This window comes from Rhineura floridana, chromosome 6 (genome assembly GCF_030035675.1).
Source record: "Rhineura floridana isolate rRhiFlo1 chromosome 6, rRhiFlo1.hap2, whole genome shotgun sequence".
In the NCBI taxonomy this organism is placed as follows: Eukaryota; Metazoa; Chordata; class Lepidosauria; order Squamata; family Rhineuridae; genus Rhineura; species Rhineura floridana.
In genome coordinates, this window is record NC_084485.1 from 44,054,862 (window position 1) to 44,071,193 (window position 16,332).

The window sequence follows — 16,332 nt, forward strand, 5'->3', positions numbered from 1 at the left end:
TAACCACGCAACTGACATATCATGGGAAATTTGGCCAGTAACATGAAACATTACTACAGAAATAGTGGTCAGGCTCTGTGGCCTCCCCCCACCTTTTCTGGGGACATTGGTTTATATAATGGCATACAGAATTCTTATGGTCTATAGACAAATAAATATTACATGTGGCAGGTGTCAACAGCCAGATTTTTAAATAGAATAAATGGACTCAAATCACATCAACGAAATGGCAAAGATCAGGAACTAGTGACAGAATATCTCAACAAAGGAATTTGAAGGCAGAGCCCAGGTTGAAAATTGCTGGACTAGAATTCAGTAGTAAGTTTGATTCTGTTGGTATAGGCCTTGTATGAGGCAATGGTTTATTCTCCTACTGTATAGGCACTAAATTAAGATATCAAAGCTAACATCTATTACTGCTATCATGAATTGCCACTATGCGTATCTTGGATATATTTAAACTTTTCATAGAATTTTGTCACAGACTGGACCTCTTGCATTTCATGGCCATTTCGCCTCACTGTTTACTGTGTTTTTCACTATACCCTAATATATTCATGTTGTATAGCCTGTTAATACTTCTGCAACAACAAATCTGTCTTTAAGGTGCTACAAGACTTTTTGTTGTTTTTGCTGCAACTGACTAACATGGGTATCCCTCTGGAAGTTTATGTATGACAATGTGCTTTTTTCCCCTTATACCTTGGTAGAAAAAAAGTCATGTATTAAGTGGCCCTAGGGGTCAAATTAGGCACAAAGTTAAGCACAAGTTACAACTGTTTAAAATACATCATCAAAAACAATTGCATAGATTTAAAAATGAAACATCAGCTGGGGTGGTGGGTTCTGATCCAGATTTGAGAAGAGGCTTTTTAAAATCCCTTCTCCCTATGATGGCTGCTGAAAATCCCCCCCCCCTTAACAAAAAGCAGAAAATAGCAGCTTTGGTAGTGGGGGGAAGGGTTTGGGGCAAAGGTTAAAAAAACCTTCCCCCCCACACACCACAGTCCCATTCCAGATCACAACCATCATGGCTGCTGTAAAAAGAAGAGAATCCCAGTTACAGGATGCAGATACGTGGCTAACATCTCATCTAGCTTGACTGATAAGAATAGAGAGGAGCAAGACGTTTAGACACAAAGGAAGTTGCACCATCTTGCCACAGGGGTACATGCCTCTCATTGTTTTTTTCACTGGAGACAGAGTAGATGGGCTACTTTCATAACATGGTTTTCTTTCTTTCTGTTTAATGCAGACCTTAAAAGTAGTACTGGCACTAGCTAGCAACCTGGGGGACCCTTTCTATGATGCATCCATTTCTCACAGTGTAGAAGACATGATGAGGTAAGTCTAAATTTATAATGAACTGTCATTTTTCATGCTGACATATCATTTAGTTTAGGTATGGCCTACTTCCGTATTCTTGTGGGCCATTCTGTCCTCCAGGCAATGGTCTGTAGGCTGAAACTGTTTGATCCTGTCATGGACGGCCAGACTCTGTTACTTAGCAACAGAGGCTTCACAGATACGGAAAACAAGCACTTGGGTAGTGTGATGTCATTGCTTGGGTGATGAGGCTGGGGAATCCTGCATCTTGGAAGACAAGTGGCGCTTGCAAAGTGGAGTGATCCTGTTCAAGGTGCCAGCCAGCCAGCCAGCCATGTCATCTTCTGGGATACTCCATCCCATCCACCCCAGTTTTCCATTTTTCCTGTTAAAAGTCAGCCAGCATTCTGAGCACACTCAGCCCTTAAGTGGCAGTTTTCTGGGGGTCCCCCACCCCCTGGAGTTATTTTTTTCCTTAAAGTTTTTTGTACTTCTGCAAACCTTTTGGTTTCTTTGATCCTTCTGATATGTTCCTCTTCAGTGTGGGTGCTGTCGTTTTAGCTACCTAAGGCTTTCATACTTGGAGAATGAGTTTGCTATCAGCATATGCCACCCTTCCCCAACTTGGTGCTCTCCAGATGTTTTGGACTAGTCCATAGTTTCCATCAGGCCCAGCCAACTGTCAGGGATGATGATGGTGGGAGTTATAGACTAAAACATCTGGAGGATGATAGGTTTGGGAAGGGTGATATATAGGATTTCCCAAGACATTGATTGACATTGTCCAGAATGCACTTGAGACAGCAATGCAGTAAAGCAGGGATGGGGAACCTGTGGCTCTCCAGATATTGCTGGACAGCAACTTCCATCATTCCTAAATATTAGCCATGGTTGTTGGAGCTGATGCTGGAGAGCCAAAGGTTCTCCATCCCTGCAGTAAAGTTTATATAATCAACACTCAATATCTTGTTGCTTCTTTTCCTTACATATGAAAATGTGATATATTTTTTAGTAGAGCCTTAAGGACCCAGATCACAAAATAGTTTTGAGGGCTGGATCCAGCTGGTGGGCTGCCAGTTGACCATCCATGAGTGAGTTTATAATAGAGAAGCCCTTGTTCCCCTGAGATTGCATAATGTATTTGGGTGTTCTTATACCCCCCTCATGATTAGAATCATGTGGAGGAGGGTGGAGATGAGCATGCAGTCCTTGTTGACCCATAGGTTGGAGGTGAACATCTGCAGGGGGAAACTTACTTTACTCATGGAGATTTCCTGCACGTATTAGAGCCCTGCAAAGTCAGAACAGAAAAAAAAAATCACCACTTCAGAAGTTATTAGGGATGGACAGATCTATCCATTGCAGCTCTCTCAGTTTCTCATTTTTCTAATCTTAAATTTGGTTCTCTGCATTTCTGCAGCACTTGGCTTTCTTTTTTAAATCCTCATGAATATTCCTCAGCATTTTAGTGCAAATGTCTCCTACTAAACACATTTCTGTATGCATGTTTGACTAATGTACACATTTTTTGCAAGCAATTTTCTCTAATATGCATTTTTGGATGATGTTTTTATTAATATAGTCATTTTTATGCACGTCTCCTAATATATGCATTTTTATAAGCTTTGTTTGGCTGGAGAGGTGCAAAATTCAGAGAGCTGTGCATTTCAAAGGATAGCTGTGTTTTGGTTCTCACATTGTTCTGGAAAGTGTGAATTAGGTAAGTTTGCCATTAAATGTAAGCTGCGATAAATTTCTCCCCCATCCCTATCCTCCCAACATGTGGAGAGCTATGAGGATGAAGATTAGCACGGCAGAATTAACATGCTCATTCCCATTCTCTCTCATTGCATGAAATTTGTCTTGGCTCCAATGGCAGCTTAGTTGGGTGGATGTATTTCACTATCAACGGAGATTTTAAAAGAAATTTCATCTTGCTTTTCATGATGTGATTTTGATAAGGTACCTTTGCTCTTTTGGATTTAATCTTCACTAGTATATATTTTATCATATTTCATGTTTCTTTTCTAGATTTATATCCCACACCTTCACCATAGAGTTCCCATGACTGCTTACATTAAAATGAGAAATATAAAACACAATACAACACAAACAATGCTGTAAAAAACAGCAATAAAACACATCAATTAAAATCCAAGAAATGCAGTGAACTTAACCATAAAAGTTCTATTTCATTGGCTTGTTAGGTATTTTGGGGGGGATGGTTTTTAATATCTCTTTCCTCTTGTTCTAATTCTCCCCCACCTCCTCCCCAGCGTGATTAAAACATCCTTTTTTTTTCTTTCCCTTCTTGTCAATGCAGTAAATCCAAGGCAAATTTCCTGCGTCAACAGATTGATTCTCAGTCTTTCCCAGCTGATTATCACATTCCAAATTTCTCCATGGAAAGTGGACCCTCTGCTAGTCAGGTCCTTGTCATGGGACCTGATGACTACATTGTTGCAGTTGTAAGGTAAAGCATTTTGCTTTCTCTGAGAAAGTTCAGAAGCAGGTGCACAGAGAAAACATGGTTTTCATTTTTAATCTCCATTTATCACAGAGGAAGAAGTTTGATTTCAGAGATAAGAAGTGATATGCCATTAACACCTTTCCTATGGGTCACAAGTTGAGATATAATTCTTCAGGGGGTTTAAGCCATCACCATCAGCTCACCATGAGTGACCGGTGTCTTGTACAACATACTGTCTTGTATCCATTCTTTAACTAGGGGTTAGGACTCAGTAGGTCCTGACAAGATCAGGAACGTCACTGAATGTATAGCTTATTTATTATTATTAATTAACAGTGTTTATACCCTGCCCTTCAGTCAAAAATGCTTTCAGATCAACTTACAAAAATCGGTATTAACATGGTCCCTGCCCTCAGGCTTACAATCTAAAAAGCTGTAATGCATAAGGAAAAGGAATGGGAGGCAGAAGGGAAAAGCAATCAGCATGACTTCTGATGTCTTGCCTCACAAATGTTTTAGATTTTTTTGAGTATATCAGTAAGTATGTGGATGGGATGATCTGGTAGACATTGTACAGTTGGACTTTCCAAAGGCTTTGATAAAGTCCCTTACCAGAAGCTCCTGGGTCATGAGATAAGAGGATGAGTCTTCATATGGATCAGTAACTGGTTAAAGAAGAGGAAGCACGGAATAGAAATAAGTGGACAGGGGGATGTAGAAAGGGAAAGATAAGGAAAAAAGCAACCAAAATTATAAATGAAGTGGAGAACTTTCTCTATGAAGAAAGACTACATTGTAGGCACTACAACTTTTGGAACATTTAGTTTAGAAAAAAAGGCAGGGAAGAAGGGACATAATAGAAGTTTATAAAAGTTTATAAAATTGTGCACAGAGTGGAGAAAGTGGAGTGGAATAAGGTTTTCTCCCCCACCTATAATAGAAGAACTTGGATCATCCAATGAAACTGATTGGCAGGAGATTGATGGTGGGCAAAAGAAAGTACATGATTTACAAAACATGATTTACTTATGGAGTTTGCTGCCATAAAATGTGGAGATGCCCACTAACTTAGATGGATGATCCATCTTTCAGTGGCTACTAGACATGACGTCTGAATCTCCAGGCCCAGAACATAAATTGCTGGGGAGCAACAACCGGAGAGAGCTATTGCCCTCATGTCTTACTGCTGGCATCTGTTTGGCTACTGTGGAAAACAAGATGCTGGACTAGATTGAGCTTTGATCTGATCTAGCAGGGTTCTTTTTATTTTTTATGTGTTCTGAACATGTGCGAAGTATATTAGGGAACAGGGCAGGACAAGGAGTTTGAGAACCATAAGTTCTGGGGTGGCAGATGAATCACTTGGTGGATTTGGATTCTCACCAGTTTTCCCTGTGTGCCTTTCCAGCTCCTTGAACCGGCCATTTGGAAGTGGAATAATGACTTCTTCTGGAATCCTTCTAAACAGTCAGATGCTGGATTTTTCTTGGATGAATGAAACAGAAGACCATTCATCTCCCAATTTGGTAATAAATTATGGATTAGTCTGACATAAATAGTGAAATGAACAGTAACTGTCTGTTAAGTGTGGTGTAAATGATTACTGTGCATTTATCCCTGAGATAATTATTATCTTGGAACCTCTAATTTGCCATGATGCCTGCGGTTTGAGAACTGGGCTCGTGAACCTCTTTCAGCCTGAGGGTCACATTCCCTTAGGGCAACCTTCTGGGGTTCACATGCCAGTGGTTGCTGGGCCAGAGGCAAAAGTGGGTGGAGCAATGAATGTGAATATTACCTTTGTACAGTAGGCTAGTTTCTACACATGCTCACAGGGCCCTGTCTATCCTCCATCCAGGCAACAGAGACATTATCATACTTCAAGGACATATTCCAGCCAGGAAAAAAACTCAAGGAGGGTGCAGAGCAGGGCCAGTATGGTGTGTGGCTGTCCGCTGGAGACAATCCTGAGGGCCAGATTGATAGACTTGAAGGGCCACATTCAGCCCCCAGGCCTGAGGTTCTTCATCTCAGTTACCAAACATTTTAAATTAAAAATCCTTTTCACAAATGACATGTAATTTTTGGTGAGAGAGTAACCTAGACTGAGTAACCTAGACCAGGCTTTCCAAATATCGTGCCTCTGGAACTGCTGCCTCCTTTGTAGGGAACAGGAATGCCTTTACAATGCATCAGCACCCTTGTGCTTAAATGCCACTGAAGGATTCAATGTATGAGAACTTATCTAAATATTCAGGAAATCTTCCCTATGACCACTCAAAATGCAAGTGGGAGCAGGGCTGCCAGGAGAAGGTACCGCTTTTCCTGCTATATCAGGCTTTGCTGGACATGGAAACTTTCCATGTAGGTAGTTTTGACATGGGGGCATGCTCAATCAATGCCCCACATTCCTCTGAAGTGGGAAACTGTACCTCCGATTTGAAGTTGCTCCTCATCATTCCATCTAAAAAAACAATGCTTCTCACTGCACATAGATTGTTTTGCATGAGTAACATTCAGTCTAAGGCTGAGCTTTTAGTCTGGAAAGCCACTTTTGTCCAGAACCTCTTGACCTGGCAGTATGTGGGTACTAGAAATTTGTTGCATAAATGCTTGGATTTCCTCCAGTGATTGTGGTTAGACAAATGTGTTATTGCCTAAGTGCATACTGGGAATGATACCCTACTCCAGGAGTAGGGAACCTCCAGCCTGTAGGCCTAATTAGGCCCTCTAGATCTCCCCATTTGACCTATGAGGCCATTTTGGCCAAGCCACACCCACCTACCTTACACCTGATAAAATGTATCTAAGGATTGGATCCATTGGCCAGTGCCGGGTTGAAAGCATTCTGCCAACCTAACAGGCCAGTATCAATTCGAGTTTGTTCTTTGTCTGCTAGTCACTGCTTTTACTGATCTGATTTTTCCTTCACAAAAAATATTGATATCAATATTTTTAAAGGAAATATCAGTAGATGAAAGGGAATATCAATAAAATTATTGTTCTTAATATCAAAATTTTAGAGGCAGATTTCCCCAAATAAATACCCAATCTGCAATGGTAGACAATAAGTGAATTAATGCTTTGTACCAAATCTGAATTGGACAGAATTCTAGTACGTGCCTATGTATAGCTCAGCTGGAAACCTGGTGTGAGGGAGGTAAAAATTTGGCTCAGCTACATAAAATAGTGCTGTGTGAAAGAGGCTTCCAAAGAGCTTACATTCTGCTGATTGGGGGTTATTCAAACAAATTTTCTGGTAATTAGGTTATGGAATTTATTACCTCAAAAATTCAAGGAAAAAGGCTCCTGCTGATATATTTAATAGTGTTTTGGGAATTTATTTCTCCTGCAGAGGAACTTTATTCAGCCTGGGAAAAGGCCTTTGTCATTTTTATTACCCACTGTTGTCCGGCCATCAGAAGGAATGTGTGGGACTTACCTTTGTCTGGGAGCCAATGGTGGAGACAAAGCTTTGAGCAGCATCACACAGGTCAGTACTGAACACTGCAGACTGTTTGCAGTATAATACCCTTTTTTACTGGGAGAAAGGACCAGGTATCCAGGGCCAGTCCTGCCAGGCAGCAGGATGAAATGGCCTCAAGTGGTGGCATGAGGTGCGTGGGAGGGAGGATCAGGATAGATGAAGGCATGAAGTGGTGTCTGAATTGGTGCAAAAAGACTTTAAAAAATGGTGTCCCAAGTGTGGGTGGGGGGTAGGCACCTTTTGGGCTCTGCTTCTGGTAGCAAAATGCTTTGGGATGGCACTAACATATCTCTTGGGCACAACTGTTACTCAGGTGGTAAACCGGCATCTGATTGTATTATTACTGTAGAAAAGGCTTCACATGATTGAATGCTCCTCCATACAAAATGCTTCCCTAGATAGAAAACTAACCTTTACCCTAGCATGTTAGTTTTCCACATGCTGGAAATATTTTTGTATAGAGGACAGGGATGTGGGGCAAATTCAGTTCAGTTAACATTGAAAAGCAAATCTACTTAATTTGCACTTTCTGAAAAAATGCAGCCATCCTTCAAATTCATACTTCTCTGAATTTTGCAGTGCAATTCTCCAGCCAAGTAATGTATACAGAAATGCATTATATTAGGGAACATTGCTGTGCAAATATGTGTATATTAGGCCAAATTGCTTACAAAAATGTATATGAGAAATTTGCACTAAAATGCTGATGAAGTTTCACGAGGACATTTAAAAAAAAAAGTACATGAACTGATGTGAAAATGTGGAGAACGGAATTTTAGATTGTAAAAATGAGAAACTGAGAGAAACCAGAAATGACAGATTCAACCATCCCTAATGGAGCAATATTCAGTTATGTGACACCCTCGTCCCCACATTTTCAGCCTAAAGGAGCAACTCCCAGATGCTGATGTATCACCTCAGTAAGAACTAGACCTTAGTTAAGTGGCTATGTGTCCTAATTTGCAGAGGAGAGGCCTCTATTGGAAGGGCTATCCAGTCCAAGTCTGGTTTAAAGATAGACCTTAAGATGGGAGAACAGGGGAGGCTGTGAAGTTGCCCATCAACAGTTAGCACCTGAACAGTACACTGAGCAGGCACACAGGTCACTTGGAACATAGGAAGCTGTCTTATTTTGAGTCAGACCATTGGTCCATCTAGCTCAGTATTGTCTACACTGACTGGCAGTGGCTCTCCAGGATTTCAGATAGCGTTCTCTCCCAGCTCTACCCGGAGATGCCGGACATTGAACCAGGGACTTTCTGCATGCAAAGCAGATACTCTACTACTGAACTACAGCTGTTCCCTTCTGTTACTTGGTCACAGTCTACCCCATTATGATATGCCTTGTATTTCTATTTAAATTATAGTTTCTACATTTGTAACCATACATTAGTATATACAAATTCATGCTTTCTTTTGTCCCCCCCCCCTTTTTTTGACATTGCACAAGTGGCCACTCTAGCCTTAGAATTAGATTGGAAACAGATTATAGCCAGGGTTTTTTTCTCTCCAGAACATTGAAGGTGCTATGTCATTGATATCATTACGCATGGTGTGTTCATTCACTTTTTCTCTCTCACTATCCTATCTAGTCTCACAATTTGCAAATGTTGTAGTGTTTCAACAATCTGCAAAACCCATTTGAAACAGAGGTGACAGCGGGACCAAAAAATGTGTGTACACCACAGGAAACAATGGCTCTAGCATACCATCTTCATCTCTCTTAAGAAAATCCTGCAGCCATGAACTGTTGGGAACAAACGATAAAAAAGTGAAATTCAGCCCATATTAGACACCTAGCTGTCCTTGGCTCCCATACTCTAGGCCACCAAACCTGCTCTGCAAGTCCACTTCCTTCCTGTCAATATTGCACAATGTCCTGTTCCTAGGACCCATGATGTTTTTTCCCACTCCTACTTTCTCCTTGGTTTCTCTTTGGTTTTTCAACGCAGTGTTCCTACCACCCATTGTTTCCTTGGATACATGCTTTTCAACAGTTTAGACGAATTGGGCCCACTATGTTCTTTGTCCCTTATCCTTTAGCATTCTATATCTTAACTTAAGCCTCCCTAGTATTACTGTGTCCTTCCTCCACCTCCTCATAGTGTACAGCTGTACTGTGAGGGTTTTTTTCAAAGCACCATCTTTTGCTGCAGTGGGCTACTACTGGGAGGAAGGGCAGAATATAAATATAAATAAATAAATAAATAAACCCTTTTTTGCTTCAGGTCCTTCTGTTTCCTGTCCTTTTTCTCAATATCTTTGTCTCTCAGCTATCTTTCCCTCTACTTCAATTCTCAGATCATTGTCTACCCTGCACTTTGCCATTGGGTACCCTTACCCTTAGTTTCCTGGGACCTTTTTGTAGTCTTCAGCCTGCCCCACAAAGTTATTTCTATCTTTACTGCCTGACTGAGATTTCAGTCCCAGCCAAACTGACAAGTTTCCCTTCCCTCAAAGAACCTGACATCTTTGTTCCGTGAGCAGCTAGAATTTTCATGAACTCTTTGTGTCCATCACACCACCTCAGTCAATCAGTGTTAGTGCCTGTCAGGCCCAGGATGTGACTCAGGAACCAGACCAATGGCTGTAGTTAATTCGTGTTTTATTAGGGTAATGTCCAAACAAAGACTGCGTTTTCTCATGAAGCAATACAGGGATACAGGTCCTGCGGCATTGGGAGAAAGTTGACAGAGCAAGGGACTTCTTCCCGCCTGTTCTTTAAGAAGGGGCCAAACGGGCGCGCAATCTTTTGCTCCTCCTTAACTGCCCCTCAGGTACTGCCCGCCTTCCCCCCCTTCTCTCCTGTCTTTTCAGCTGTCTGCGTGTGCGCGGTGAGGGGGGAAGCATCACCCCCTCCTCTTCTGAAGTTTCCGATTCCAGGATGGGGGATAGGGGAGGGGCTGATGGTAAACTGCCTCCCCGCTTTTCGGCTGTGAGCAGCCCTCCCTCTTTCCCCTCTTGCTCTGAGCCTGAAAGAGGGGGAGGCATGAGAATGTCCAGGGAGGGCTCAGGCTCCCTGTCGCTAAGCGACCTTATCACTGGCAGTTCCTCTGTTTCGTCTTCGCTCCAAAGGGGGGAAGTTCCTCCCCCTTCCCTCTGCCATCCATCCGAATACTCTTCTCCCAACTCTCCGGGATCCAGCTCCCCGGGATTGGGACCCCAGCTCTGCCTTCCGACAGTGCCTTTGCCATCACAAGCACAACATTGTTTCTTTCCACACTAGCTTTACTGACTTGCATGTAATCAAAGTCCTGATTAAATAGGGTTTTTTAAAAAAAATGATCATAGTATGCACATGTGGGGGGATTTCACCATGACAGTAATGTCATCCTCTTGGCAGAGCCAACATATGCACATTGAAGGATAGGTCTACCAAATGCTGTATGGTTGTAGAAACCAATAGTGTGATCCATACAACCTGTATTTCTGGTGTACAGATCACATGACTGATGCCTGCATATGTAGGGGTCCACGTGAATAGGCTATTATGCAAACATAACACTAACATGTGGAAGTCAGGTATGTCAGGAAGGTAAGGCCTGCTGCTGTGACCACAGTGCTCTTGCATCTACACCAGCATTTTCCAACCTTTGGGTCCCCATATGTTGCTGGACTACAGCTCCCATCAGCCCTGGCCAGCATGGCCCATGGTAAGGAATTATAGGAACTATAGTCCAGGAACATTTGGGGACCCAAAGGCTGGAAAAGGCTGGTTTACACTTTGAACATCCGAACAAGTCTCAAGATTCCATCACTATCAATTTATCAAAACTGTTAATATTTGGTTTGCTTGATCTTTTAACAGGTTTTAGTAAATGTTTTAACATATAACAAGAACCTGAGTGACAGTCTGTCACTAGGCCGGCTTCACCCTCAACTTCAATCTAATATCCTGGAAGTTGACAGTAAGTATAGAGCACCAAACGTGGGAGTCTATTCTATACTTTTATTACTTCACTTCCATTATTTCACTCACAAACAAAATGGGGGGGATTCTTCTGTCTAAGAGTGCTGTGTAATTTTTCTCAACTACACATGGTTTGTTAAACTTCATTGTGCAGCTGTATCTTTTCTAAAATTCCCCATTAGGTGAGTTTCCTGAAGAAGACATCAAATACTTTACAACTAGGGGTCAACCTGTGAACAAAGTCGAGGTTCTCTCTGTAGTTCACGGAGCCAGAAGAACCAACAATTTCATAATTGGTGTGAAGGACCCAAGAAGTGTGGATGCAGCAGGAGCCACAATATTATAGCAACTCCTGGATGGGTTTGTTCACAAAATAAGGCTTTTTCCAAAACACATTGTGCATGTTTCCAAACAGTCCCTTTATCATTCCCCCTTATGTGGAACAAACAGTGTTTGTTGTGGGTTTCTACATTGCTAAATAGACCCTTCTGCACTTCTATACTAAAAGCAATGCAGCAATGAAGGCTGATAAAGGCACAATACAAACCCTTCGATTTTTTGTTTTGCTTTGTTATTATGAACTTGAGTTATAAGAATCTCAGGCATTATTGTAATAGGAGCACAGGGAATAGGTTTAATTTCAGCAGCACCCTGTCAATAGTCGATTCCAGGCATTTAATGCAGAACAGAGAGATATTTCTAAATTAAACACTGGGAACATTCAAGAAGCAAATTGCTGGGTGTGTACAAATATACCATTCTGAGACCACTGACGGCAGGTTCCCTGCTCTGTAAATACACATACTTCTTCTGTTCTGAGATAAGTTCTTTAAAAAGAGAAGAATCACAGTTCCACAGGTTTGAGTTTGAATGGGATGAATGGGTAAATCACAGAATCATATAATAGTAGACTTGGGAGGGGCCTATAAGGCCATCAAGTCCAACCCCCTGCTCAATGCAGGAAATAAAATCTATCTGTGGAGGATGCCTATTGGTTGATATACATGGTATCATTAACTTCCTCTTTTCTAATTTCTGCAACAGTTTTGCAGTTTAAAATAAAGTTTTTTATTCCCACCCCCTGCCTTCTAAGGCAAGGATAAACACAGAGAGATATAACCACATATGTGTGTTGCTTTTAAAAAAGGCATCTAGCCTGCCTGACTCATTTGGGAAAGGCTACATCTGGTGGCTGATCCAGCATTTGACCTCATACTTTGTGTATTTGTCATGGAAGTTTCGGCTTCACTGTGTGCTGGCTGGGTTCACACACATACTGCTTTGAGTGCTTTTTAAATGGTACCTTTGTATTAACCGGCAAAGATAACAAATGGTTTATCTCTCAAAGGACTTTGCCAGCGCAGAGAACCCTCTCCTCAGTGTGTTGAGGATTGGGCAAAAATCTTTCTTTATCTCTGTATTTATTTCTGCTACTTTAGTAATCATTCCCTCTTTTCCAAATTGCTTCTTCTCAAGTAGATGAATGGAGAATAAGAACAATTGGATAAGACCTAAGCATTCTCAAATATTCTCTGTGAGTCAAATGTTTTGTACCAGCATACATGTTCTAAGAGCATATTGGTTCCATATATTAATGTAAGTTTTTATAATCTTCATTTTGTCTCTCTGCCCCAAAGGCATCTTCTTGGTGGCGTCAGCCACTATGGTATCTTGCTAGTGATTTCAACAAGTTGGGGATGCCATTTACAGTGTTTGACACAATGCACTATGTAGTTCAACTCTGGGTCTGTTATGCTATATCCATACTGCGGGAAAGCTGTCTTTCAGTTTCTTAGTGCTGCTCTCCAGAGCAGTTCTGCCATTGAAATAACATTGCAAACTGTAATGCAGAAAGAACTCAGGCAGATTCAGTGTAATCTTCCACTGAATAAGTTAACTGTAACCTTGCTGTTAGTCCCATGGTTTTCCATACTGCTGGAGTTCCACTGCAGCTTATTGTATTTATTGGGCAATACCAAAGGGATCCAATAATAAAGCAAGGCCCAACATAACAAAAACAAACAAAAAATGCAATCCCTTTTCACATAAATGTTATAACTATAATTTTCAAATCATTAACTTTGGAAAACCATTGGCAAAATATGGGGGGGAGGGGGAGAGATTGCAAAGAAGAGTTAGGCTCATCTGTAGTAGTACTCACTGTCTCTTGACCCATGTTTCCCATTTTATCTTGATATATGCTGAAAGACAGCTAACCAAACTAGGTCAAGACTTTGCATATTTATTATTTCAATAATAAAAGCAAAAATATTAAGACATTTCATATTGACAGATTCTAAAACTGTCATGTAGATATTTCTCCTGTTCTTTTAGTAAGTTCTAATCTTAATTTACTTGTAGCTGACTTCTTGCCAATCTTATCTCACTTTCCTTCATTAATCCGGAGTTTTTGTAAACTGATACGACACATCTGCTCAGCTCTTGCAAAGCTTACCTTCAGATTAATTTCGAACAACATTGCCAATGCCTACAACATGCTAAAGGAGAAATAAGAATACATAAAGAAGAAATAAGAATCCAGGACAAAGTATTAGGCTGTGAAAAAAAGGAAAAAAGAAAGATGTAAAATCAATAGGAATGTGGTTTACTACTATTCTGAAAGCCCACTACCCAAAGAGGTAAAGGTGTACATCTTCTTTGAAGTTTATCCCATTGGTGTCAATTAGGATACATCAAGATTTTTTCAAAGTAACTTGGTTTGTGTTTGTACCCAAAGTTATTTTATACATCCTCCAAATCAGTCTTCATTGGGCTGATTTGTGAAGCACGAGAAACGTTGCTGCTTGTTAATACTAGAGGTAAATACTTAGACATGGGCAATTGTTACAGATTATTTCCAGATGGATGCTGACACCATTAGTTTATTATGTCACAAATCAATCAAGAGGAGCCTACATAGGGATTATTATGAGATATGTAAAAATATTTCAATTCTATATGTAGATAATGATGGGTACATCAGAACAGCTCTCTTAATGTGAAAGACACATTCGGTGAATGCATGGAGGCAGGGTGCAGTAGGATATTCTGTTCCCAACCTCCACATGTTCATCTGAAGGTATGCATAGTGACATCCCTATATGTGTGGCACTGCATTAATGTAGGCTCTAACTGTGTGTTTGGGGAACCTGGATACCTGATTGTGCAAATGGAGTTAATGCATGTACAGCTCTGTGCACATCTTCAGCTGAAAATATAGAAGCTTGTGGAGTGGACAAAAGAAATGATTGCATCCTCCCCTATGGGAGGATTCAGTGTTCACTGAATGTGAGAAGATCTCTTTGAAGATAAAAGGAAATTCATAATTCTACACCATCTAAGGCCCCATCTGCATCATGTAGGTCTGCACTATGCAGAGTTCTCTAGGAAGAGGGATTGATTGTTAAACCACTCTGGGAATTGTACCTCTGTGAGGGGAACAACTCCCAGAACCCTTAACAAACAACAGATCCCAGGATTCTTTGGGGGAAGCCACAACTGTTTAAAGTGGTACATTACGGCTTTAAATGTATAGTGCAGACAGGAACTAAAAGAAAACACAAAGTTTCTGCCTTTGGCTCCATTAATTAAAAAAAAATACATTAGTGTACTGATTCATTCCAGTGAGCATTTGAACATCTTTTCCCCCCTACAAAATATAATTTCACAGCACTTGAAAAAAATAACCACACACACACACACTCTTTCTCTATAATGATTTCAGATCAGATCAATGTATAACTTATGTTGGTTTTCTCCATAGTATTATTGTACCTTTCACTATTGTACATATTTTGTATGTATATACAGCTAACAGCTGTTCCGGGTCTTATATCCCAGTGAACTGGAATCCAAGGAATACTGTCTTACTCATATGCCACATTTAAATGGCAGAAAAACATCTTAATATGAAGAATGGCCACTTCTAATGTTGGGCAGAAGCCATCACTGATTATGCTTTCTGCTTGAATGATCTCAGTGTAGTTTACAATCGTTCACTGGTTAAGGGCTCATTCAGTTGTTATATTATAAGATCATGAGATTTTTGAATGTTTGTATGACACCTCTAACATCACCCAAGCTACATGCTGACTGTCTTCGGTATCAAAGCCATAGGTAAGGCTCCATCACATTCCAAAAAAGATATCCTAGGATGGAGTGATTGAGATGAAGAAGTGGGGTTGTACAGATAGGGTGAAACTCAATCTGGGATGTAGTTAATGGGGCTGGTTTAGCCTTCATCCTGCTGCTGTCCTTGAGTACCATTCACTTTTCTTCAATGAAGGGCTTCATTTGGGAACAAGTGTCTGGGGAAGACAAAACTGGTCACTATTCCTGAAGCTGCATGACCCAACCTCCATCAACAGGAGCAAGGTTCCATGCATCTTAGTGCACAGAGTACACAGAAACAGATTTCTAGAGAGCCCTGGTATATATACCATCCCTACATGCACACTTGCCTGTCATAATGATAGACAGTTCATCTCTTAATAAACTGGAATGAGCAACTGACTTATGTGTTCTTCCTCACATGGACAGAAGTAGAGTTTATGGGGTGGAGGAGAGAGAGAGAAAATGAGGAAACTTGTCCATGAATACAGAACCAGAGAAGATAACTAGTTAGAGGTTCTACAAACGGATCCCTTAGAGCTGCTTCCACATTTGTTAACTCTTGTATAGATTTCTGTGGCTGAGGCAAAATAAAGTTGACTGAAGGGACATACTCGTATGTGCTCTGAGGAGGCAACAGAGAGCATGCACATGCACACAGTTAGTAGAAAGGAAGGTGGAAGGCATACAATGACGTGTAGAAAAAAGGAGGGGTGCGAACCCTGAATGCCAAAGGAGGGAGTATCAATATGTTTATTGTATATTTTCTTAGAAGAAGTAGCTTATAATATAAAATGCCCAACGCGTTTCAGCCCATCAAGGGCTTTCATCAGGGGATGATAGTTGCTAAAAGCTCTGTATACAGGTGCGAAATTACTATACTGGAGCAGTAATTTTGCACCTGTATATAGAGCTTTTAGCAACTATCATCCCCTGATGAAAGCCCTTGATGGGCTGAAACGCGTTGGGCATTTTATATTATAAGCTACTTCTTCTAAGAAAATATACAATAAACATATTGATACTCCC

At 40.9% G+C, this 16,332-nt stretch overlaps 1 protein-coding gene across 3 annotated transcripts in view; it reads left to right on the forward strand.

Moving 5' to 3' along the window:
* Nucleotides 1-16,038, forward strand: part of GGT7 (gamma-glutamyltransferase 7) — a 69,360-nt gene extending 53,322 nt beyond the window's left edge. For all 3 annotated transcript variants that reach the window (XM_061631606.1, XM_061631607.1, XM_061631609.1), the window contains 6 exons: nucleotides 1,256-1,344; nucleotides 3,650-3,799; nucleotides 5,205-5,322; nucleotides 7,152-7,289; nucleotides 11,092-11,191; nucleotides 11,376-16,038. In XM_061631606.1, the coding sequence (XP_061487590.1) occupies nucleotides 1,256-1,344; nucleotides 3,650-3,799; nucleotides 5,205-5,322; nucleotides 7,152-7,289; nucleotides 11,092-11,191; nucleotides 11,376-11,539 (759 nt within the window). In that variant the 3' untranslated portion in view covers nucleotides 11,540-16,038. The remainder of the gene's footprint in view (nucleotides 1-1,255; nucleotides 1,345-3,649; nucleotides 3,800-5,204; nucleotides 5,323-7,151; nucleotides 7,290-11,091; nucleotides 11,192-11,375) is intronic.
* The last annotated feature ends 294 nt before the right edge of the window (nucleotides 16,039-16,332 follow it).